At 49.9% G+C, this 25,256-nt stretch overlaps 1 protein-coding gene across 1 annotated transcript; it reads right to left on the bottom strand.

Moving 5' to 3' along the window:
• Positions 1-508: 508 nt before the first annotated feature.
• LOC117716082 (CD177 antigen-like) lies at positions 509-13,901 on the bottom strand. The gene is given in 14 exon segments (XM_034512957.2): positions 509-991; positions 1,309-1,443; positions 1,542-1,727; positions 2,585-2,725; positions 7,687-7,806; positions 7,946-8,065; positions 9,329-9,514; positions 9,687-9,750; positions 9,752-9,828; positions 11,673-11,798; positions 11,947-12,066; positions 13,206-13,391; positions 13,599-13,739; positions 13,832-13,901. Coding segments are annotated over 14 exon segments (1,893 nt in total). The 5' UTR covers positions 13,884-13,901; the 3' UTR covers positions 509-752.
• Between the last annotated feature and the right edge of the window lie 11,355 nt (positions 13,902-25,256).

A 25,256-nucleotide genomic window follows, 5' to 3' on the forward strand; every position in this document is an offset into this window, starting at 1 on the left:
GAGTTGCCTTAATCATGGTGTCTCTTCACAGCAATGGAAACCCTAACTAAGATGTGTGTGTGTGAGTATGTGTGTGTGTGTGAGTGTGTGAGTGTGTGTGTGTGAGTGTGTGTGTGTGAGTGTGTGTGTGTGTGTGTGTGTGTGTGTGTATGTGTCTCCTGTTCCTCACCTTCTCAAGCCTACCACAGCAGCACTCACATGGTGTAATGGCCGTAAGATATAGTGTCAAACCTTTTCTCAGCTCATCTCTCCTCCCATGACAACCAGCGTGGTCTCTGTGTCACCCCTTTGCTGGGGCCCTGGCTGAGGAGGAAGAAGCTGAGGGACACAGCCTCCTGCCCTGACAGGTTACAGTGAGGTCCAGTACTTCCTGCTGCAGCACCAAGAGACTCTGTGAGGCCACAGTTGGCAAGAAGATGTGTGAAGACGGGAAGACTAAGCCCTGGCAACTAGAGTCGCCATGGATCCCACTGTGTGCCCTCCTCTCCTCACGTAGAGAAACCCAGTGTTTGGTAAATAACAGCAACTTTATTTTTCCACATGTGCGGTCAGTGTGCGGTTGTCCGCTCTGGAGCAGGGTGAGTTCAGTGGCTCCCATATCTAAACGTGAGGAGGCAGAGTGTGTGGGGGAGGGATGAGGGCACCCGACAGCACAGACTGACAGTGCCCGGTCTCAGGTCTTTGGGTTATGAGGTCAGAGGAGGGCTGAGTATGGATAGCCAAGAGGGATTCAGATTGACAGGGAAATTGGTTCAGCAGAGAAGACAAATCCCAGCACACAAAGAGCTGAGAAGAACCTTGGGCCCTAACATCCAGGCCAGGGAAGAGGCCGAGGCACCACTAAAAATAGGGTTTTCATTATATTCATCCTCATAACGAAAGTGAGAGATCTCCTTTGCTGAGAAGATCCTGATTGTTTTGGAGTCACCCAGTAAAGATTTGAGAGGTGGGGCCATGCACCCCTGAACGCTCACAGTAGAAAACAGTCCACCTGGAGGTAAAGACAGGTCAGGGGCGGCACAGTTCAGCAGTGCAGGAAACTCGGACCCATGAGTCCAGACTTCAGATACAGGAACCGCCACCCCTTAGACTGACTGTAACCCCTGACTTCCTCCCTCTATCCTCAAACCTAGGACTCCAGGCCTCAACCCTCCTCCCTCAGACCCAGGGGTCCAGGACCGAGGACTCTTTCATCTGAGACAGCCCCAACTCTTCTCCCTCAGACTTGGGAGTTAGGGCACAACCCTCTCATCCTCAAATCCTGGAGTCCAGGCCCTTCAGCCCAGCAGTCCAACTATCTGCACTCACCTCCCTGTAGCTCAATGTCACCTTTATAACAGTGAGTGGCACCCTGAGGGCAGGTGACAGAGTAGGTGTTGTTCAAGCAGGATCCAAGTAACTGTACACACACGGGACACTGCACAGCTCCTGGGGGAGGCACATCTGAGGACAGAGAGAAGGGTTGAGGTGCACGCTCTCAATTACAGTTGCCGGCTTAACTCCCACGTGTCTGGGTCCCTCCATGTCGCTGGATCCCATACTTGGATGAGGGAGGATATTTAGGAGGACGCTGCTGCTGTTGGCGTCATTGCACAGGCGGGAGGGACAGAATCTGGTATAGGAAGCTACCAGCATCCCAGGGGGCTGGGAGAATATGGAGACACCAACACTGTCCTCTGTCCCAAGACTGCTGCAACCTTTGCTCCCCAGCAGGGCTGATTTCTGTCCTGTGGGGTGTGAAGTGAAAACCAAGATCAGAAGGAGAGAAAGGCAAGGGTTGGGTCCCTTCCAATCATAGGGAGACTACAACCCCCAGGGACAGTAGCACAGATCGTATTCTGAATATTCCAAAGACTGGCTCCCTCTGCTCTGCCCCTTGCTCTGCCCCTGTTACCAGGCCCCTCCACACAGTCTCCCCTGAGCCCCGCAGCACCCTGCAGCCTCACTCTGGTCAGCATCTCTTCCCCCTGCCGGGGTCTCTCTCCACTCTGCCCTTCACACCACACTTGGCTCCCGGTGCTCTGCTTCTCTCTCCTTCCCACTTCCCTGCAGAGCTGCAGAGGAACTCAGGCTTAGCAGAGCCCAACACAGGCACTCAGCATACTTCCTTCCTCTGTCCTCCTTCCCTTCCTTCTTTTCTCTGTTTCTCTTCATCTTTGTCTCACTTTTGATTTCTCTTTGACAGTCTTAGATAGCCCAGCCTGATTTTGAATTCACTTTACATGTGAGAGCAGCAATGAATCTCAATTAAATGTCTCTTCCTCCCCAGCGCTGGCATCACAGGCACGCCCAGTTTACCTGCGGCTGGAGATCAAGTTCGGGCTTGGTGCATGCTAAACAGGCACTGCACCAACTACTGTACCACATCCCCAGCGAGCACACCTTCAAAGGATCCAGGTCACTGGGAATCCTGCATTCCAGCATGGTTCTCTGGGTGTGGGGCTACCATATATCACCACTCACCAAGAAGAGGTGCAGAGGGAGGAATCAGAGACCTCAGTTGTGTGGAGGGTGGGCAGGAATCTATGGCCCGGCTGGGACTAGCCCGGTGCAGGAGTGTGGCTTTCCAGCTCAGCCTACGTACCTACGTCTATGAGCAGCAGTGTTTCTTGACAAATCTCATCAGGTTCACACACCTGAGACCCTAGTGAAGACCACGCCACAGCTTCCTCAGCAAAGCCATTGCCAAGCTTAAACATGACTTCCCAGTAACAGGTCAGAGGATCTGTGGAGAGGAAAATCTAGGGTTTATAGAAGTCAGAGAGCACACTATGTCTGCCCCTGCAGCTTCCGGGCTAGGGGAGGCCATCACATTCTGAAGCATACTCCCAGTGCCCTGGCTGTGACATCCCTGCCTTGCATTAAGGAGGGACTCAGAACTCAAAGCCTCCATGCCTACAGCCCTCCTCACCCAGTTACTGCCTGGACCCCTGCAGACACCTCTTCTCAGAGCCTTGCAAGGAAGGCTTGCCTCTCCACTGATGGCTCCTCTTTAGGCATTCTCTACTCTCCATCTGGTTTCTTCTTCTCATTACAATAACAAGGAAGGAGGCCTGGAGCCATATATGTCTTTGGGTATCTGTGTTGGTGCTTGGTGGAGCTTGTGCCCATGAGAATGTGCTCAGAGGTCGATGCCAAATGTCTTCCTTCATCAGATTTCAGTGTCTCTTGCTGAAATGTGGACTCACTCTTTTGGCCAGACCCAGTAATCTGTAAGACCGGCTGTCTTCCTCAGCCCTGGGGTAGCAGACCCTTTACCAACAGAACCGTCCCCAGCATAATGTATTTGCTTACACTGAAGTCCTAGATTCCAAACAAAACTCTCCAACATCACGTGGGCACTGAGTCCTGCTCTGTGCCTGGATGTGGTAATAAATCTCCATGATGAGCCCATTGTATCCTGACTTCTTGTGTTTCTGAGACAGCCTCTTGCTATGTGGTCTAGCCTGGCCTCTGCCTCAAGAGCACAGGGTTTGCAGAGCCAGCTCCTGTCTCCACTGTTGGCTCAACTGTGTCATCTCCTAAGCACAGTCTCCAGCAAGTGGCAGCATTCCCAAGGGAGGGCAACAGACAGGAGGTATTGAGGAGCATGCCCAGTGTCACCAGGCAGTAAGTGGCAGAGCTAGACTCAGAACCTGGGCTGTCACCTTAGTGCAAAGGTTGACCACACAATCCAGTGTGAGGATCCTGAACTGGGGCCTTCCCTAAGGAGCCTCTCAGGATCATTACATTATCACGGGAGCCCCATCATGCAGACATTCTTGTAGCTGGGACAGATGTCCACAAGGACCCCAACCTCTCAGTGTCCCAAGTGGAAGGCTGGACTTTTAATCATTTCTCAGCTGCCCCACTCCTGCAAACCAGACCTGCACTCTCTCTGCTCCACCCCACCCACCTCCTCCCCATCTTGCTCAAAGGTGGCTCCTTTCCCCTAGCTGCTCCAGCTGCAGCTCTGCCCCCATGCTCATCCACTCTTTCTCTGCAGCCCATGTTACAGTCCCCAGGAAACCCCGTGACTTACTCTGCACAGTCTCTGCAGATCCTGAGCCCGGTCCCCACCTCTAATGCCTCCAATCAGCTGCAAAATATCAGGGTCCTTGCCTGCCTCTCAAAGGTCTCTCTGAGCATTGTTCATTTGTCCTCCATTTTTTTACCACCCAGCAGCCCCAGGGTCCTCTGGTTCCCCTTAAAGCATTAAGTAATCATATCTGGGAAACTCTGAGAAGCCCTAAGAAGGTAGAAACTTCAGGTAAGTCCCCATCTCCCTCTGAATAAAATTCTGACTTCTTAAACTGGCTCACAGGGCCCTGCATGACTTGACCTCCCTACTTCTTTATGGACCCACCCCCTCCTCTTCCTCCTGGTTACAATGCCACAGATAAGGCTCTTCAGGCTAGGGCTATGACATGGTGTCAGGGACCAATGGAGGACAGAAGTATGTGCCAGGGAGGGCAAGCTGCTCAGGTGTCAGCAAGGGGAAGAGGACAAGAGCAGGGACGTGCAATGAACTTTCACTGTTGACCAAAGACTGCCTCCCTCAGGAACTGAGCAAGGTTCTGGTGACCAATGGTGGGCCAGGACAGACGGGGCATGTGGCACGCACATGGCCCGCCTCTAGGTACATGCACATGTTCTGTCCCCCAGTATCATACCGCATCCATTCCATCCACCCCCTCACCCTGATGAAGGAGGGTCAATGAAACGTGCAGTTTTGACATCCAAAGGGAGCTGGGACCTACCATTCTCTCTGAACTAGATCAGAGGCTTTTTTATCTACGGGACTGTGGCCTTCTGTTCCTCTGACCACTGCCTGGTTCCTCAGAGAGGCAAATAGTACATTTCATGGTCTAACTCTTTGGGCCATCTTCAAAATGGCTTGCTGGAGGCATCAGAATGCTCACAACTAGCCCAACTTTTGAATCTTTGCGAGAGCAAAGTTTGTTCCCTCGGACTTACCACTCTTCCTCTGGCTCCCTCCCTAGCTGGCATTGTCCACACCTAGCATCTGCCACAGGGTCTTGCTGGTTCTCAATAAATACTTGCTAAACTGCCTAGCTGAACCCAGCAGGGATGGCAATGTTCCTCCGAGGCTAGGCTCAATGCTGAAAATTAGTTACCTGCAGGATAATGGCCGTGTTTCACACATGCCTGGGGTTTTTATGGATGCTGTGCAGGGATGTGAGGGTGTGCAGATATATGATGTATGTGGTATGGTTTTGTATGCGTGCCGGGCATGATAGGTGTTCTGTATATCTGTGTTTAATTTGTGTGTGACTTGTAGCGTGTGCTTTCATGTAAATGAGGAACATAGGATCCAAGCACGTGGGCTGGGATGTATGATGTATGTTTGTGGCTGTTGTGTACACTGTGTGGTATGCATGGTATGTGTGGAATATGTTTTCTCTTTTTAAAAAATTTACACTTATATGACTGGCATTTTTCCTGTGTGTGTGTGAGTCTGTAAACCACATGTGTTCACTCTCTGAAGAGACCAGAGGGGGCACTGAATCCCTAGAACTGAAGTCACAGATTCATTGGTCATCAGGTAGGTGCTGGGAATTGAACCTGGGTCATCTAGAAGAGCAGCCAGTACTCTTAACGGCTGAGCCATCTCTCCAACCCCTGGGATATATTTGTAAAGCACACTTGCAGACTGTCAGTGTTCCAGAGTGCCAGACATGATGGCCAGACTTCATTAACCTGCAGCAACCAAAAGGAAGCAGAATGGCCCAGCCTCTGCCTCTCCCTTCGTCTTTTTGCAGCCTTCCATGGCTCCCCACCCTTGGGAGAAAGTTCATCATAAGCTGAACCTTCTCAGGGGTCCCAGCCATCATGATTCTGCATAGCTCTGTACCTCATCACACCAGGTATGGTCCCTCCTCCTTGGCCTTGTTGATTTCTCTGCTCAGAGTAGCTTTATCCCCCCCACAAACACACACACACCTCACCTTGGAGACCACTGCTCACTTCCACCAGCACCCTGTGCTCCTGTCAGCCCATGTCTGCCCTATGCCAGGGCCTTTGCACTCAGTTTCTTTTTTTCTTTTTTCTTTTTTTGTTTTGTTTTGTTTTGTTTTTTGAAACAGGGTTTCTCTGTGTAGCCCTGGCTGTCCTGGAACTGACTCTGTAGACCAGGCTGGCCTCGAACTCAGAAATCTGCCTGCCTCTGCCTCCCAAGTGCTGGGATTAAAGGCGTGTGCCACCACTGCCCATCTTGCACTCAATTTCTTCGTGATAAATATTTTCTATTTTAGCGTGTGTGTGTATGTGTCTGTCTGTCTGTCTGTGTTTGTACATGTGTGTCTGTGTGTGTGTGTGTCTGTCTGTCTGTTTGTCTGTGTCTGTACATGGGTACATGTGTGTCTGTCTGTGTCTGTATGTATATACATGTGTGTGTGTGTGTGTGTGTGTCTGTGTGTGTGTGTGTGTGTGTGTGTGTGTGTGTGCATGCATGTGCAAAGGCTGGACAAGAATGTCACTGTCCTTTTCTGTCACTTGCCACCTCGGTTCCTCCCTTGAGACCGCGTCTCTCACTGACCTGGAGTCAGGTGGCAATGGACAAGCCGCTGTGGTCCTCCTGTCTCTGCTTCCTACAGCATTGAGGTTACAGGCACATCTGCATCCAGAGCCAGCGTTTTACGTGGAAGCTTTGGACCTGAGTTCAGAGCCTCCTCATGTTTGCACAGGAAATTCTCTTGCCCGCAGAACTTTCTCCCCGGTCCCTGGCAAACCATTTCTACCAAGAAACCTAAGACAGGTCACTTTCCAGACGAAAACCTCTTTGACACCAGCACCCATCTCTGTCAGTTCTGGGCCTCCTATTCTTTGTTACAGAATGAGCAAGCTGAGGTCTCTTCTCCACCCAGCCCAGGAGGCCCATTAGGCGTGGGTGGGGTGTTATTCACCCGAGGGTTCTGTGGGGACCATAACACCCTGCACAGCCTCAGATCAGCATGCACACCAGGGCACCTGATTGAGTCACTTCTTGTCTACACAAGGCCAGCGGCCTCCGGCCCATATCTTTTAGCTTCTGCTCTAGCTAGGGTGTGAAAACACAGAGGAAAGGCCGCTGAGGGTGTTCTTTCTCTGCGGGGCTTTAAGAGTTAATGGCACACATGGCATGAGAAGACAAGACTCTTCCTTCTGTGACTTTCTTTCCCAGGGAGCAGGCAGCCTCATGATAAATATGAATGAAGCTGGTGGAGAGAACCGGGCTTCGTCTAAATGAAGTAGGAGATCTGCGCTGACCAAAGGTTAGGGCATCCGGAAATGTAATCATAAATAATTGCTCGTGTCCCGGATGAACCCTGCCAGGTGCCAGTAGCAAAGTGACCCCATTGCACCCCAACTGTCCTCCCTCATACATCCAACCCCCCACGTGTCAGTCAAACAGGCTCACTTTTCTCAAAATCATCTAAAGCTCCCCTCAATGGGCTCTCGTCTCCTGGCTTTAGGACTCACTCCCTACCTTTCTCTTTTAACTGGACACCCCTTTTTGGCCCTCCTCCTCCCAGGTTCCTTGGAGCACCTTTCTCCTGTGCATGGCTGAGTGGGTGATGCTCATTTAAATGGCAGGGGTGGCCTGGCCTCAGTTGATAACTGCAAGTGTCCCACATCCCATGAGGATCATTTTGCCTTGAGGTTGCCGTGCGAGGTGTGACCCAATTTTTCTCATATGCAACTCACATGACAGGGGACTGCAGTCCTCACTCAAATTCACAGGCCCAATTTTCTGAGTGCCATTGAGCAGGTTGCAGCCTGGCTGAGACATACAGCCCTGCACCTTCCGGTAGGAGATGATCCCTCCTAGGACAGGAGGAGAAGCGGGAGACAGAGATAGTCACACGTGAAAACCTCAGAGGCCAGCACAGCTCTGGGAGGCTGGTTCCACACCCCTTGAGGCTCACCATGTTCAGTCCCCCAGGGTCCTCTTGTCCAAACTTACCTCCCCGGAGTCTGAGGAATCCATTGTAGCAGTGTGTACTACCTGCGGGGCAGACCTGCTCTGGTGCATTCTCACAGGCTTGTGCAGAGAAGCAGAGGGGGCAGCGTGTAGTTCCTGGGGCTGGGAAGTGACAGACATAGGGGAGGACAGTGGGAAGCTCTGGGTTAGGATCAGACACTCCTATTAGTTCCCCAAAACCTCCCAGTCTCTCTAAGGAGCCCTCCAGGGTCTTTACAGGCCCAGCTACACCGCACTGGGGCTGTGGTTAGCAGGCTAGCAAGAGGACTGGGAAGCCTGCAGAGACCCTGGGTTGAGTGCAGGAAGAGCATGTGAGGATCTCTGAGGCTAGACACAGACTTAGATACGTCAGGGAAGGAGTGGCCGAAGAAGGACAGGAGACTTTACACACAACTTTTGCTAAATAGTTGAGGAGAATTCTCGAGTCCCAAATTACTCCAGAGAACACAGAAACACGAAGCCTGCCAGTTTAACAGCAGACAAGGAGAGTGGAGAGTTGCAGCCCAGTGCCCAGGAGGCAGAAGAAATGCAACATCCTTGAATGAGATGTGAGTGACGCAAACGCAGCCATATGGCAAGAGGGGAAAGAGGCCGGAAACCAGGCTTGGTCAGGGCCAGAGTGTGAGACTGGAGTTTCATCAGAAAACCCACTTGGATGATCACAGAGATGGCTTAGCAGGTGACGTGCCTGCCACCAAGCCAGACAGCTTGAGTGCAACCCCTGATGCCCATGTGTTGGGGGACAGAACAGACTCATGAAAGCTGTACACACTCAGTGGTGCACACAGGCAACCCTGACTCATAACTAAATACAAGTGAAGAGAAAAACACAAGGTGACCTGGGGCTGGAGAGATGGCTCAGCAGTTAAGGATGGGTAATGTTCTTGCAGTTTGACTCCTAGCACCTACCGTGGGAGGCTCAAGACAAACTATAACTCCACCTCCAGGGGATCCAATGTCCTCTCCTGGCTTCTGCAAGATGGCCACACATGCATGCACACGCATGCACACACACGCACACTCACACTCTAACACAACTAAAAAAGATCTTTAAAAAAATAAGAAATTCTGCTTCATGAGGACTGCTGGCAGCGGTCAGTCAGGGGAGTCTGGAACGATTTTGGGCCTCAAGGAATCAAAGAAATGAAGAAGGAAGAGACCCAGAGAGGAGGGGTGGTAAACAGTGGGCTGTGGAGACCGTGAGGGTCAAGTGGAGGGGTGAGCTAGCTGGCAGGCTGTTCTCCAGTAAGGAAGAGCTTGCAAAATGTACAGTGTAAACAGATTTCTTCCCCCTACACGCTTCAGCCGGAACCCCTGCCTCCCTTTCTCCCTTGAAGCTTGCTTCCTTCTGATGCCCTCAGACACCTGTCACCAGAGGTGGAGTCCAGAGAGGGGCTGTGGTAGACAGGTCATTGCAGAAGTCTTTTTCACGGCATACTCGGGTGTAGGAGGTGACAGACAACCCTGGGCCAGTCCTGTGCTCTGTGACTTTGGCCTCTTGGTCCTCTGCGGTAGTGCAGCCCTTCGTGAGAACCAAGTTCACCTGCTCTCCTGGACAGACAGAAGGTGTCAGGCTTGGGTGGACGTTGGGGCTGTTGCCCCCATAGACTATAAGGAAGCTGAGCCTACCTAGTACAAGGGATGGAGCCAAGTACAGGGGGGGAGCCAAGTACAGAGGGCGGGGCCGAGTGCCAGGGGTGGGCTCTGCACTGAGGCACTTTACCATTCTCTATTATCATCAGCGTGTCTTGGCAGCCTTCACCCACATCACACGTTTTCTGGCTAGCCCGTCCACTGGAAAGGCAGCTCTGATATATCCTTCACGGTCTCTAGTGTCCCATGCTGGCATTTCAGAGCCTCTGCAGCTAGAAAGAAGAGAGCAAATCCCTCTCAGTAAGGGACTTCATTCACAGGCAGCAACAAGTGGACCCTTTCAGAATCTTCTCTCGTGCTGCTCAGGGCAGGAAGCCTTGGTGCTGGACACATCCAGGCTATGCCCTTGAGTCTCATGGTCTAGCTGTGGAAAAGATGAGCCAACACAGAGATTAATGCTGGTTGAACTCACTCAGTCCCCCCTTGAAGGTGTAAAGTTAAGAGAGACACAGGCAAAAGAGGAAATTGAGGCAGACTCTGAGAAGACTGGGTGAGCCCGGATTCCTACTGGATCTTCTTCCTTGCCTTGGCTCCCAGTTGCCTTGCTGTCTGTCATTACTGAGGCAGTCCACAGTACTCTGCCTTGTGCGCAACAGGCAATGCACTTGAGTGCCTCGTGGGGGCGCTCTACAGTCCCCACACAGCCCTAGCCTTCTGCGTGTACCTAAAGGGCCCTTGGTTCTCTGATTTTCATTTCTATGAAGAAAGGCCCCTGGGGTCTCACAGTCCTGTGGGTGAGGATGCCTAAAGGTGGAGGAGACAATGGCAGTTCGTCAAATAGAAGGCAGAGACTCAAGGTCACCCAAAGTCAGGCTTGTGGGAATAAGGATGGCATACATACACACCATGGGTTGTTTTCCTTTGAGACAGGCTCTCGTGTAGCCCAAGCTAGTTTCAGACTTGCTGTTTAGCCAGGGATCGCCTTGAACTTCTGATCTTCCTGCCTCTAACTCTCAAGTGCAGGGATGGCAGGCACATGCCACCATTGCGGGTTTACTTTGTGCTGGGGGTGGAGCCCAAGGCTTCGTGCATGCATGAGTGCTTACTGTGAAAGTAAGAGGACCTGGGTTCAAATCAGTAGTGTCCCATAAAACCCAGCATTTGGCAGGGGAGACAGGTGAATGTTGCGAGTGGGGGCTAGCCAGCCGAGTGTCCATATACCCATGCACATCATCACACTCAAATATGAGAATGCATTGCATTAGTAGTAAGGAAATATGTTTCTAAACTTAAAAGAACAAGATGGAAATGCCATTTGCAAAACAAACAAGCAAACAAAACCCAGGATCCTTACATTAAATAAAACAGGCCTGACTCAGAAATACGAACATTTCATATGTTCTCGCATGTTAGAACACATACATACACTCATGCACACACATAAATATGTATGACTTGAAGGAAGAAAGGGGACAGGAGGGAAATGGATCTCAAAGCATGTGACAAGGAAACGCCTTACGGTGCAACCCATCACCCCACAAGATGATCACCCCACAGTGATGACAGATTACAAAGGGTTGTGATCAGAAAGAAGCATCCGCTGTCAGAACGAACACCACTGGCTGCCACTGCACTGGCACTGGCATGGAATTCCATGCAGAGAGACCACCTTGCACCCCAACATTCTTTCTTCTCACCCCTTATCTCCAACACAGACAGGCTCACCTGGGACAGGATCAAGTTTTGTTTTTGCTTTGTTTTTTGTTTTTTTTTAAGTTACATTTACTTACTCTATGGGCATGTGCATATCGCGGCATACAGGTGAGGCGCAGGGGATATGGATTCTCTCCTTCCACCATGTGGGTTTCAGGGATAGAACTTAGGTCAGTAGGGTTACGCTCACTAAGCCACCTCACCAATCACTGGTCCAGAATCATTTAAAGCATCTCCCAATGGCTTCTTGTCCCCTGGGCCGAGAGTCCCCTCAAGAGCACACGGTGGAGTGAGTGATGCTAGTTTAAATGGTCAGCCACTATGGACAGCCTGTGTTGATGGTTTCCTTTTGCCAGGAGGCTGCAGTAGAGGGCTCGGCCTTGTTTTCCCACACTCAACTCACCTAACTGAAAACCGCAATCCTCATACACATTTATGGATCCGATTGTCTGTGTGCCGTTGAACAGGTCACAGTCTGACTGGGACTCGAACATACATCCCTGTACCTTCAGATCAGAGACAATCCCTCCTAGGATAGGAGGAGAGGGGAGAGACAGAGATGCTCACACACACAGACCATGCGAGCCTCAGAGGCTAGCCCAGCTCTGGGAGACAGGCTCCACACTCCTTGAGGCTCACCATGTTCAGTCCTCCAGGATCCCCGAGTCTAAGCTTACCTCCCCTGAGCCTGAGGACTCCATCATAGCAGTGTGTGCTTCCTGCAGGACAGACCTGTTCTGGTGCATTCTCACAGCCTTCGTTAGAAAGGCAGAGTGGGCAGCGCAGGGACCCTGGGACTGGAGGAGACAGATTCAGTGAGGAGCAGCGGGAAGGCCCTTGGTTTGGTTCAGACGCCTCGCCCCCACTCAGTTTTCCCCAAGTGCCTTCCTGGGGCTCTCCTCATGCAGGCCTAGCTGCGGGGAGATCAGGCTGTGATCTAGTAAGGAGAGATCAAGGATGGCTGTGATCCAGTAAGGAGGGATCAAGGATAGATGTCTTGGGAGATCTGCAGACTCTGGGGCTGAGGAAGGGATGGAGAAAGGGTTTCTGAGATACTCATAGACCCAGACTAGGCCAAGGAAAGGAGGGTGCCCTAGGATGGAGGTGTAGTTTTGCGCACAGTTTCTGCAGAACAGTGAAAGAGAATAAACATTGATGCAGCAAACCCCTCCAGCACACCGTCGCTTCAACAACAACAAAGGCAGTGAGAGGTTCCAGGCCACAGCCGAGGGGACATTCCTTGGAAACATGAGGACCTGCTTTCAAGTTTCCAGCACCCATGTCTGAAAGCGGGCACATTCACCCGCCGATAATCCTAATGCATGAGAGGAAGCGGCAAGTAGATGCCCGAGGCTCGCTGGTCAGTCGGCCTCACCCAATCTGTGAGCTAGCTCCAAGGTCCACTGAGAAACCTTGTTTCAAGGGCATTTGGTGGATGGTTTCTGAGGCCTCTGGCTCCTGCACATATTCACACACATACATACCCACGCACCCACATGCACCTGCACACCCATGTCCTCATACAACAGCCAACCAATGAACAAGGTTGGAGGGCAATGCCCGTTATAAACAAAGAAACACAGATGCCCTTTGTGAGAGCCACCAGGGAACTGATACCAGGCACGTGACAGAAACCTATGGGGTGGGTGGGTGGTTTGACATCAGAAACTATGGCCAGCTCCTGGCTCCAACACCGTTGTAAAATGCTGGCAGGATGCTGGGAGGAGCGGATGGGAAGAGAATGAGGCTGAGTGAATTGGAAGAGGGGAAAGGACACAGCTACCATCAAGGGTGGGATAGCCCCAGGGTACTCAGTGTCTGTAAAAGAATACCCCCCCATGTTCATTTGTATCTCAGAGTCCCTCCCCTTCCTTATGACAATCCCTCCCTCCCTTCCCCTCCCCTCCTCCCCCGCCATTCTTCCTCTCCAAGGCACCTGTGGGTGTGGGTAGGTTCTCAAAGATCTCAGTGCTGTTTACATCGTTGCAGAAGTCACTGTGACGACACACATGAGTGTAAGTAACAATAGAGAGCCCAGGGCCCGTCCTGAGCCAGGTAACACGCGGCTCTTGGTCCTCAACCTGAATGCAGCCCTTGATGACCACTGAGTTGATCTGGGGTCCTAGACCGAGAAGGGAAGGCAGGTAGAGGCGGGGATTGGGATGTCAGGGATTGGAGCATGGTTGGGCACCCTGATGTAGGTGAGACACTGGAGAAGAGGGGACTGGGCATGGATGGGTCGATCCTGCGGCTAAGCAAGAGTTCCTCCCACGGATGCAGGAGGCCTGAGGGCAGCGGAGCAGGTCTTTGCAGGGAGATTTGTTCTTACCATTGTACACGAGCATCACCCAGTCTTGGCAACCCTCGCCGACCTCGCAAGTTTCCTCACCCATTTCCCACTCAAGGGGCAGCTCTGCCATGTTCCTCGTGGTCTGTATTCTGCTTCTATGGCAGGTCAGACCTGGGATACCTGGGATGGGATGAACATCTGCATTTCAGCTGGCTACCTTATACCACTCCCTGGAACAGCCACCCCCTTCCTGGGCTGGTTTTCTTACGCACAGGGTAGCAAGGTGGTGACCCCCAGGAGGGTCAGCACTGGCATAGAAGTCATGACTCTAGTCTGGGGCTGGAGATTTCTCCAGTGCTCTTTAGCAGGAAATGCAACCCTTTTATACCCAGTATTGCCCAAGGCAGCCCAGGAAATGGGGGGGGGGGGGAGGACCTTGCAATATGTGCCAGGTGGGGTCCTACCCTTAATCTACTGCATAAAAGACTAGGCTGTTTGGATAGTACTTCACACCTGACTGAAAAGTACATAATCAGTGATATACGAGCCTGATACCCACAACCAGCCACATGGTTCCTCGAATGAAGGAGTGCAGACTCCAGCGCCTTCATCTCCTAGAATCAGGGGTTAGACCCAGACTCTCTTCCCTCAAGCTTGAAGGGCCTGGTCTCAGCCTTCTTGCTACTAACCCAAGGGTTCAGACCCCAACACCTTCCCTCAGAGCTGGGAGTCTAGGCCCCAATCCTCTTTCTCTCAGACTCCAAACGCTCAAACTTAGGAGTACAGACCTTGGCCCTCCTCCTTCAGACTCCAGCTCCAGGCCCCAACCCTCCTTCCTCGGACCCAGAAGACTAGATCCAGCCTCCTCTCTCAGATGCAGCTCCTTCCACAATAAGAACTGAGGATATTCTGACTCCTGGTAAGCCTAGTAACCATGGTAACCATGGCTCGTTCCTTTACAGCTGCCTGTGTGGCACCTGTTTCCAAGGACTACAAGAATTCTATTTCTCCGTCTCAGGGCTACTTAGCTACCCTCTAGACAGGTGGAGAAATGGCTCAACCATCTCTGAGGATATTGTGAAATGTACCTCGACCCTTCCTGGCCTCGCCTCTGTTCCCCTACTGGTGATCTATTTCCCCTTGCCTTTTCTGATCTTTCTACACTGCTTTTCTATTTCTTCTCCATCTTCCAGGCTGTTCTGTTTGTTCTTCCCCTCACAGAACAATGTTAGGTCCCGGACTCTTGACTTCCCTCCCATCTGGGAAGGAATCAGTTAGGTGGTGGTTGTGGGTGATTATCTATGGAGAAGTAACATGCTTCTTGGTGGTGGGGGACTGGAAAGATGAAGTCTCCATGGTAAAGAACACTGGCCATTTGTATTGACACCTCAGGCTCAGGACCCAGGACCCAGGACCCACATCGAGACTCACAATCATGTATAACTCCGGCCCCACAGCACAGGTGTCCATGTGGTACAATACATACCCGAAGGCAAAACACTGATACACATAAAATGAAAATAAATTAAAAAAAAAAAAAGATAACTCTCGACAATGGAAAATGTCCTTGTCTCAAAAGGACTTAAAAAGAAGTATGCTAGAAAACCAGTTTCTTTGGTTTTTTTTTTTTTTTTTTTTGGTGGGTTTTTTGTTGTTGTTGTTTGTGTTGTTGTTTTCTAGAAAAACAACATCCATAAATGGTAACCTGGTTTGGGAGTTTGTTCCGCGCGCCTCTCGAGTCTCCTTCGCCCGCGAAAAAGGACACGAGAGACAGTATTCGGGTAGTTACTACAAACGAGGCTTTACTCTGTATCAGCAGAAGCGGAAAGACGCGGAAGGGCTGAAGACAGGAAGAGGCACCGCTTAAATACACCCTAGAGTGACGTATTCACTTCTGATTGGCTGTTCACTCACCACCCAATATTACGCCTCAGGATTGGGCAGTGACTTTGGCGGGCTTTCTGCCTTTGCAGCTGCACAGTTACTTGTTTACTACTGGGAAGACACGATGCCAGCGCCATCTTGGAATGGCAAACATATAACCACTGACCACGGCTTCCTACAGGAGTTCATATACGTTCACTTGCAACACTCAGTTTATGCAGTGCTGGGCCTGGAACCCATGGCTTCGTGTAGACCAGGAAAGCCATATCCCCAGTCCCCCCAGCTCCTTCTTCTTCTTTTTCCTAAAATTCATTTTCTGGGTGGGGAGACATAATATCTACCTCTCCTGCAAAGGCCCCATTGACAATCTAAGGCACGTATCCACCAAGCTCACCCTCAGGAACCAATGGCTTTGTTTGGCTTTTATTAGGCTTCCTGACAGAGCAGTGGAGGTCACAGGCAGGAGCACAGAGGGCCGACGACCCCCACCCCTGCCATGGCCACATACCTGAAGCCCTTCCCTAATCTTCCCCAGTCTATGTGCTTCTGGCCTGTACCCACGGACAGGATTGCATACACCTGTTGGGAGACTGGGCCATATGCTTGGGTGAGGGCTCCATTACCCTCTCTGCTTGCCCCTCCTGCAGGTGGCGCTGGCAGGGGATGACCCATAGTCATCAAGCCTAGCTGTGTGGATCTTTTACAAGTGGGTAGAGCTGACTCATAAAGATAGGCTTGTATAACAAGTGTAAAGACAACATGTCTGCCAGGTCTATGTCTTCAAGGGCCCAGAAGCTGGCTGCAGTGAGGGGCTTGCTCAAGGCTTTGGAAGGCAGTTGCATCCAATCTAGAGTCAGATCTAGGTCCTCGGCCCAGAGTCTGGTGGAATTTTTGCTTTCTTTCCCCCTTCCCTGTTGGTAAAGGGGCTCACCAGCTACAAGAAGGTCAAATCGTGTTGGAACTTGCACTAGATAGTTGCCTAGAGTTTTAAGCCAGACTCCTGAGCACCTGTATGGTGCTTTAAACATTTCTTCCTTAGAGATAACGATTCCATGAAACACTTCCCAAGACTTCCTTACCTACCTGAAGAGGAAGTATTTTCCCTCTGGGTTTTCCCCAGTTTTGTCCCTCTATGTCTATAATCCTTAAGCAAGGCCCTGCATGAGGGCTCTCTGTACACAACCACAATAGAGTGATAAGGATCTCCCATTCCATTCATCTTCAGAACTGCCCAAGGTGTGATTCTTCTTCCCCCACCCCATCATCATCACCACCATCATCACCATCATCATCATCATCACCATCATCACCATCATCATCATCACCACCATCATCATCACCATCATCATCACCATCACCATCACCACCACCACCACCACCGACATCATCATCACTACTGAGTGCTGGAGGTTAGACCTACGCTTGTCAAAGTGCTCTACCACTGAGCTACAACCCCAGTCCCAATTTTACTGGTTTTCAGCAATGGGCTTTGCTTCCCAGATGTTAAATTCTTGGTTAATCTAAACACTTTGGTGGGCTTTGAAAGGCTGGACAAAGGCTTCCCAAGGGTGAAAAAAGTCCCCAATTTGATCCTTAGCTGCTGACTTGGTGGTACACACCTGGTCACCTAGTACTCTGGGGCTGAAGCAGGGGGATCTGAAGTTCAGGGTCAGCCTAGGCTAACTAGGGAGACTTGTGTCTTAACAAGACAGGAAGAGAAGGGAAAGGACAAAGAGAATCTGGGGAGACAGCTCAGTGTAAGAGGACTTGCTGTCTCAGCACCATGGTGGGCACAGTTGTTCTAGCTCCCGAGAGGATGTCTGGCCCTGGCTTTTGGCCTCCAAGGATGCTAGCACATGCGTTATAAGCTCACAAAGACACATGAAGACACATAATTTAAAAGACCAGCAAGAAAAGGGGACGTGATGGTTGGGTCACAAAGCCAGGAAATGGTGGTCAAGTCAGTCCTTCTCAATCTGTTCACCTGCCAAATGCCCAGGGTTCTCTGGCAGATGGAAGTTATGAACTTGGCATGAAAAAAGCCAGGCATGAGGATGTGTGTGCTTTAACCTCAGCACTGGGGAGACAGAGACAGGAGGACTCTGGGGCTCTTTAGACAGACAGCCTAACCTAATCAGCAAGCTCCAGGTCTCAAAACACAAAACACATCACAGGAGAGGACAGATTTCTCAGAGGTGTGTTTTGCAAGTGTGAGGACCAGAGTTCAGATCCCCAATCCTGAATGCTGGGCTGTAGGTGCCACTGGAGAAACACTCAGGGGAGAAAATAAAGGACAGAAGTCCACACGCATCTTTAAATACTTTTTGCAGTACCTGCTGTGGCTGAGTGTGGTCATGCATGTCTGTATTCACAGCATTGTGGGGAGTGAGGCAGAAGAATTGCTGTGAGTTTGAGGCTAGCCTTGGCTACACAACAAGTACCAGGACAACTAGGGTTCTACAGAAAGACCCTGTCTTAAAGCAAACAAACAGCAGACTTGTCAAATGAACAGTTGGAGACCAGAAAATAATAATGTCTGTTAGTCTTGGTCCCTCTTAGTGCCTGGTCCACAGTAGAATTTTGTGACACAATATTGGAACCAAAATGTAAGCAGGAAATGATCTAGGCTGGGAGAGGACTCAGGTAAGAACGATTTCTATGCAAGCTCAATGACTCAACTTTAATCCCTAGCATCCACGTAAAAAGCCAGGAGTGGAGGCAGCAGGATGGCTGGGACTTCTTGGCCACCAGTCTGGTTCACAGTTCAGTGACAGACTCTGTCTCTATGGAACCTGACACCTTCCTCTGCCCTCTGTACATGTGCACACAGTTGCATGTCCCCCAACATGTGTGTGCATATATTATACACATACTTCACACACACACACACACACACACACACACCTCACACACACATACTTCACACACACACACATCACACACCATTCACGAACACATTCACACTTCACACACACCTCAGATACATGTACGTACACACACATGCACACACCTCACACACATTTATACTTCACACACACTGCACACACAGACACCACTCACATACATCACACACATTCACAATTCACACACACATAATGCACACACGCCCACCTCACACATGTACACATACACCTCACACACACACACATGTACACATACCACTTACAAACATATTCACACTTCACACACATGCCTTACACACACATACCCACACCACATAGGAGAGAGAGAGAGAAAGAGAGAGAGAGAGAGAGAGAGAGAGAGAGAGAGAGAGAGAGAGAGGAGGGGAAAAAGGAACAGAAGCAACAATTTGCACACTTCCTGGACACACCACATGTTAATATTTTTTATTACAGGATGCAAAGTCATGACCTCAAGGACACTTGGAAACATGTTTCCAGAAGTCATTGGAATCTCCATGGAATATTTGTGCTGTATACATTTATAAAGATAAAGAAATTAAACATCAAAGTGCTTTCCCTCAAGACAAAATTCCCTTTTGAGCAGGACCTGTAACCTCAGCTACCGGAGAGGCTGATGGAGGCAGATTTTAAATTCAAGGCCAACCAGGAAAACTTAATGAGACCCCCCCCACACACACACCAATATGAAACAGCATCATCATCATCAATCCTCATCATTATTTGTTTTTGTTTCTAAAAAAGAGCTGGAGGTATAGACTGGAGACAGAACGCTTGTCTGGAATTCACTCATAAGGGCTGGAGTCTGGCTCATCAATAGAACGATTGCTTAGCATGCAGAAGACTTTCAGGGTCAATCCCTTGGTCAAAAGGGGAAAAAACCAAGCAGACAAAAAAGTGGGGCCAGAAAAATGGTTCCATGGGTAAAGGTGCTTGTCACCAAGCCCAAAGGCCTGAGTTCTATCCCTGGGACCCTCGTGTGGAAGGTGACAACGGACTCCTGTGAGTTGTCCTCCACAGCACATGCATGCACAAACACACAAATAAATATACAATTTGAGTCTGCTTCTAAAAGAGGGAAAGAACACAGGAAAAAAGAAAAAGACAGTCTCTCCCTTGCTCAGTGTGGTCTGGTCCCTTTCTGCAAGGCACATGCACAGGGAGGATGCAGAAGACAGTGGGCAGTCTTAGATTTTTCAGTCCCCAGCAGTGTGGTATTTTGCCTAGCATGTGGTATTTTGTTACAGCAGCCAGAGGAAGCTAACACAGCCAGAGGACTGTGGAGGCCTGACTTGGGAGTTGGTATCATCTATCCCCTGGTCAGAGTCCCCAAAACAATGACATCACCTCTGACTGACAAGGCAGGTCTTCACACCCACGTCTTTCTGGCCAGGGAAAAGGCCACGCCATTTCCAAAGAAGATCCTGAAGCTTGGAGGAGCAGAGGGAATCATTTTGGTCAGGCTGAGAGACATGGTGTCCAGTCCTCAGTGAAACTCTGCAGTGGCCAGATTGTAGCCTTGACTGTCAATCTTGGGGTGCTTTCTCCTCCACACCTAGGAAGCCCCTTTAATGACCTCCTGGAAGAGTAGCCGGGATGAGTTCTGAGGCAGCACCTTTGTGAGGATTGATGCAGTGTGACTAAAGGTGACCATCCACACCCCTCTCTGTTCCCATTTATATTTTTATTCTCAGCAAAAAGTCCTTAGCTATTCAGCTCAGCTTGGGTCCCTATCTACGTGGACATGAGGCCATGATTGGGTTCCCAGAGTTCTGCCTTCTGGAAAGGATCTCCCTACATCTTTCATTCCAGCCTCCTCTGGGCGGGAGCCTAATGCACCCTCCATCCATGTGTGCCTGTAGAGCAGAGGGTAGAGGAAGGAGCATCAGGAACAGCTGCCATAGACGCAGAGACACATGCTAGGCATCACCTGAGCTCTCTGGGTTGTTAGAGTCTGATCCCCTAGCATCTTTCCATGTACACAACACCAGGGCTTTGTGTTCAGGTCAAGTCATGATGCCCTTGGTATCTTGTAGTCTAGGATACTGATTTCACCAGACCCAGTCATGGCCAGGAACTACTTTCCAGATAAACTGGTCTTTCAGGAGGCATAGCTATTTCTCTAAAACCCACAGTTCAGCCTTGTGACTCTCCTGCTAAGAATGTGCTGTCTCCCATATACGTGCCTCCCCGTGCTGTCCTTCTATGTATCCCAGGCCGGCCCCCAGCTTGAGCTCTTCCTGTCTCAGCCTTCCATAGCTGGACTTACAGGAGTGTGCTAGCATACCAAGTTAGTTACAAGAATACTTCACAGTTCCAGTGGGAAGAGTTTGGCGGGAAGTGCTGACATTCATTTCAGTGCTGGTCCGGGGTGATCTGAACGGTTCATCCTCTGTGTAGCCTGCTGCTCTTGCCTGTGTGGTGTCTCTAGTCTGATGTTGAAGGTGTTTTCATTTACCAACTTCTGATTTTACTTCACAGTCAGCCAATTCTGATTTCCTCTTGCAGGAAGGCAGAGTTTGCACCACTGTACTTGCATAACTAGGCTACAGGATTAGAGAAATCTATTGCAAAGGACTAACCCATCACTGAATAAATTAGTAAACGCTGGGCTACTCTCAGAGGAGAAAATATCAGGGTGTGGATTTGATTTATTTGTAGAATCATGAACTTGCTTAACAGCTAGCTCTCTCTCACACACAGACTCACATACACAGGCACACACATGTACACACACATACACATATACATACACATAGACACACTCATACACACAAATGCACACTCATACACTCACACACATACACAAGCTCTCACACACACACTCACATACAAATACACACATACACACGCATTCACATGCACACACACACCAGGATTGAACATAGGTTTGCACATACCCCGCCCATGAGTTACACTTCTCACTATCCTTTGGTTCTCTCTCTCTCTCTCTCTCTCTCTCTCTCTCTCTCTCTCTCTCTCTCTCTCTCTCTTTCTTTTTTCCTTTTTGTCTAAAGATCCAAAGCAACCCAAGCAGTCACAGAGTCCTGCAAAGCAAGATCTTTATTTGAATTAAGCAGCAAAAACTAACCTTAGAGCCTGATATCATAACTCAGCAAGAAGTTTCATCCTGAAAGACCATTCTTCCCGTGCTAACAACCGAACCCTACCAGTCTTCCAGGAGCTTTCCCCCCTCATAACTCAGGCCACATACACTAAGAAAGCACCCTGCTGCTGAATATCCTCCAAATCCATCATTCGGTGCAAGCTCAGAGTCTGTGTACAGAAGTCAGCATACCAAAGAGACTCCCACATGCCCACAGCAGCAAGGGATCAGCTTGATGGGAAGTATTAACTAATCAGCCGTGAAGACCAGGGGGATCCTGCCGTTTGCAGCAAATGGCATTCTGTTAAGCAAACAAGCCAGGCTCAGAAAGACAATATCACATGTTGTCTCTCATAAATGTAAATTAAATCATCCTCCCCACTCAGCCCTTTGGGACAGGGGTCTTACTACTTATATAACTCTGGCTGTCCTGGAACTCACTATTGTAGAGCAGCAGGCTGGCCTTGAATTTATGGAGGAGGTACCTAACGGAAGACCTTATTTTGCTTCAACTCCTTGAGAGGAGAGGAAGAATCTAACCCAGAGCTGGCCCCCAAGACACGCCCCTTCTGGTAACTGGCTTCTGGCAATCCTTCCCCAGCTTGGCTAGGAGCCAAAACTCTGTCCAAATTTTAATCTATTGGAGTCTCCCTACACTGCCCACCCCTCCCACTCCCACACCCCTGGAGTCTAGGGTGGTTTTGAACTCACAATGTAGCCAAAGATGACTGCTGTAATTCTCTTCCTGCTTCAGCTTCTCCAGTACTAAGATTACAGGCGTGAGCTCTGATGCCTAGTGGATCCGGACTGTTTTGTAAATTATTTTTACTTTATGTGTTTGAGTGCTCTGTCTGAATGTGCGGAAGTTCACTGCCTTCATGATCTGTGCTTCATGCTTCAGAGGCTAGAAGAGGGCATCATTGTGTTTTATAGATAGATAGAAAGGAAGGAAGGAAGGAAGGAAGGAAGGAAGAAAGAAAGAGAGAAAGAGAGAGAGAGAGAAAGAAAGAAAGAAAGAAAGAAAGAAAGAAAGAAAGAAAGAGAGAACCAGGATATGTTTGATAGAGTGAGGTATGGTGAGGTGGAAGGGAATGTCTCTGCGAACCCATGCTGAGGCATTCCTTCCCCTTGAGGGACCAGCTATCTAACAGATACAGTATGGAATAGAGTTCATTTAGGGCATGGGGAGGGGAGTTGAGAGAGTAGAGACAGAGAAAGGCAGAGAGAAAGAGAGAAAGAGAGAGAAGGGGAGGGAGGGAGGGAGGGAGGAGGAGGAGGAGGAGAGAGAGAGAGAGAGAGAGAGAGAGAGAGAGAGGAAGAAGAAGGAGGAGGAGGAAGAGGAGCCGGTGGAGGAGGAGGAGGGAGGAGGAGGAGGAGGGAGGCCGGCAGGAACATGTGGAGAGAGAGTGGGGAAGAGAATGTAGAGAGAAGGGGCAGAGAAGGTAAGAGAATAAGAGATGAGGAGAAAAGCTTCTGTAGAGTTAGAAGATTCTTGCTGCTGGTCTACAGAAATCTGTGAAGGGCTCTCCAGACTGTGTAGGCTTAGGGTGGCAGGGACAGGGATCACTGTGGGAGTGGCCAGGCCTCCGTGAGGGCAGGGTACAAGAAGCTACATTCTTCCCAGGTGGAGGTCTGGGATGGAAACAAGGCATTGGGCTCCTACTTGGGTTTGGGGGATAAGGTACCACATGATCCCGAGGATCCACCTGATGGGTGGTGTGGCATGCTGGCTCTAGAGATATCTTTATGGGGTCAATATCCCATAATGCCATGCAGTCCGTATGCAGCACCATAGGTAGAATAGTTGGTGGGCAGGTAGACTAGTTCTTGGTGGTCACAGTTCCAGGACACAAAACAGTCCTTCAGGTGGCACAGTAGGTGAGTTGGCTGGTAGGTGAGGAGACTGGCTCTGGGGGTCCCTACCTCGCATCACAGTTGCAGGATACCATGTAGTCATGATGTGAAATGGTGAGGGGAACCAACAATTCTTTTTTTTAAAAAAATAAAAATGTGGAGCTGGGAACTGGCTCTAAGGGTAATGCCCCTGCTCCACAAGCATAGTGGCCGGACTAGATCATACACTCCATGAGAAGCAGAGGCAGCAAAAACCCAGAGCAAACTGTCTGGCAAGACTTGCCAACATGTCAAGCTCTGGGTTCAGACCCCAAGTCAGCATGCAAGCATGAGAGTAATTGAGGAAGACACCCAGTGTCAATCTCAGGCCTCCACACACATGTGTACACATGTGAGTTCACACATATGCCTGCATACACGCTAAATACACACAAGAATTATGTAGAAAGAGCAATGAGGGAAAAGCAAAGACAAAGCAACGTTTTCCCACACGTAGAAGCTAATGACCAGTCTCATGCAGGCTCCCTGGTTGGCAGTGCAGTCTCTGTAGGGCCCTATGGGCCGGGCTAGTTGATTCGGTGGGTTTCTTGTGGTGCCCTTGACCCCTCTGACTCTGACAAGCCTTCTTCCCTGACCCATTCCTCTGAATTCCCCAAGCTCTGCCTGATGATTGGCTGTGAGTCCACATGTGTTTCCATCGGTTGCTGGGTGAAACCTCTCTGAAGTCAATTAGGCTAGATGCTGACAAATGAGTATCGGCAGAATACCAGTGGGAATTACCTCGTTAGCTTTCCTTTTTTCTTTTTCGTTTTCCATTTGTGCTTAGTTCTATCCTGGTCTTTGGGCTATCCAATCTCTGGCTCTTGGCCTCTGGGCAGTGTCAAGGGTGGGCTCCTTCTCATGGCATGGGTCTCAAGCTTGACCAGCCATTGGTTGGTCACTCCTGAAATTTCTGCACCATCTTTACCCCAACATGTCTTGTAGGTGGGACAATTATAGTCAAAGGTTGTGTGGCTGGGTCGGTGTCTCAATTCCTCCAATGGAAGTCTTGCCTGGTTACAGGAGACGGCTCATCCTGCTAGGAGTCTTAGCTGGGGTCACCATCACTGACTCCTGGGAATTTCCATTGCTCTAGGTCTGCTAGCTCATCCCAGAGATGCCTCCTGTTCCAGTTATCTCTCCCTGGACTCTCTCCCTCTAGAACACAAAATTACCTCCCCTGACCCTTCCTTTGAAACCTTAAGGAGAGAGAGAGAGAGAGAGAGAGAGAGAGAGAGAGAGACAGAGACAGAGACAGAGACAGAGACAGAGACAGAGACAGACAGACAGACAGACAGACAGACAGACAGACAGAACTGGTCTACCTCCCAAAGGCTTTCTGAGAAGCAGAAGGACACACAGTGTTCTGGATACTTTTAAACACTTTCAAATGTGAAAGTTTAATTTGCTTTTAAATCTGAGAAGAATGTACTAAAAAGAACAAATGTTGATTTGCAAATGAGGATTGGCCTTCATGCTTTAGTCAAATTTACTTAGTAACTGTGGATAAGTTTTATATCAACTTGACACAGGCTAGAGTCATCTGAAAGGATGGAGCCCCAATTGAAAAAAATGCCTCCATAAAATCTGGCTGTAGACAACATGTAGGGCATTGTCTTAATTAGTGATTGATGTGGGAGTATTCAGCTCATTGTGGGTGGGGCCATCCCTGGGCAGGTGGTCCTGGGTTCTATAAGAAAGCAGCCTGAGCAAGCCATGGGGAGCAAGTCAGCAAGCAGCATTCCTTCATGGCCTCTGCAGCAGTTCTTGCCTCTAGGTCTGTCTCTGTCTGAGTTGCTGTCCTGACTTCCTCCAGTGATAAACAGACATGCGGAAGTGTAAGCTGAATAACCTCTTCCCTCCCCCTTCTGATCATGGTGTCTCATCACAACA

Source organism: Arvicanthis niloticus, chromosome 1 (genome assembly GCF_011762505.2).
Source record: "Arvicanthis niloticus isolate mArvNil1 chromosome 1, mArvNil1.pat.X, whole genome shotgun sequence".
NCBI lineage: Eukaryota > Metazoa > Chordata > Mammalia > Rodentia > Muridae > Arvicanthis > Arvicanthis niloticus.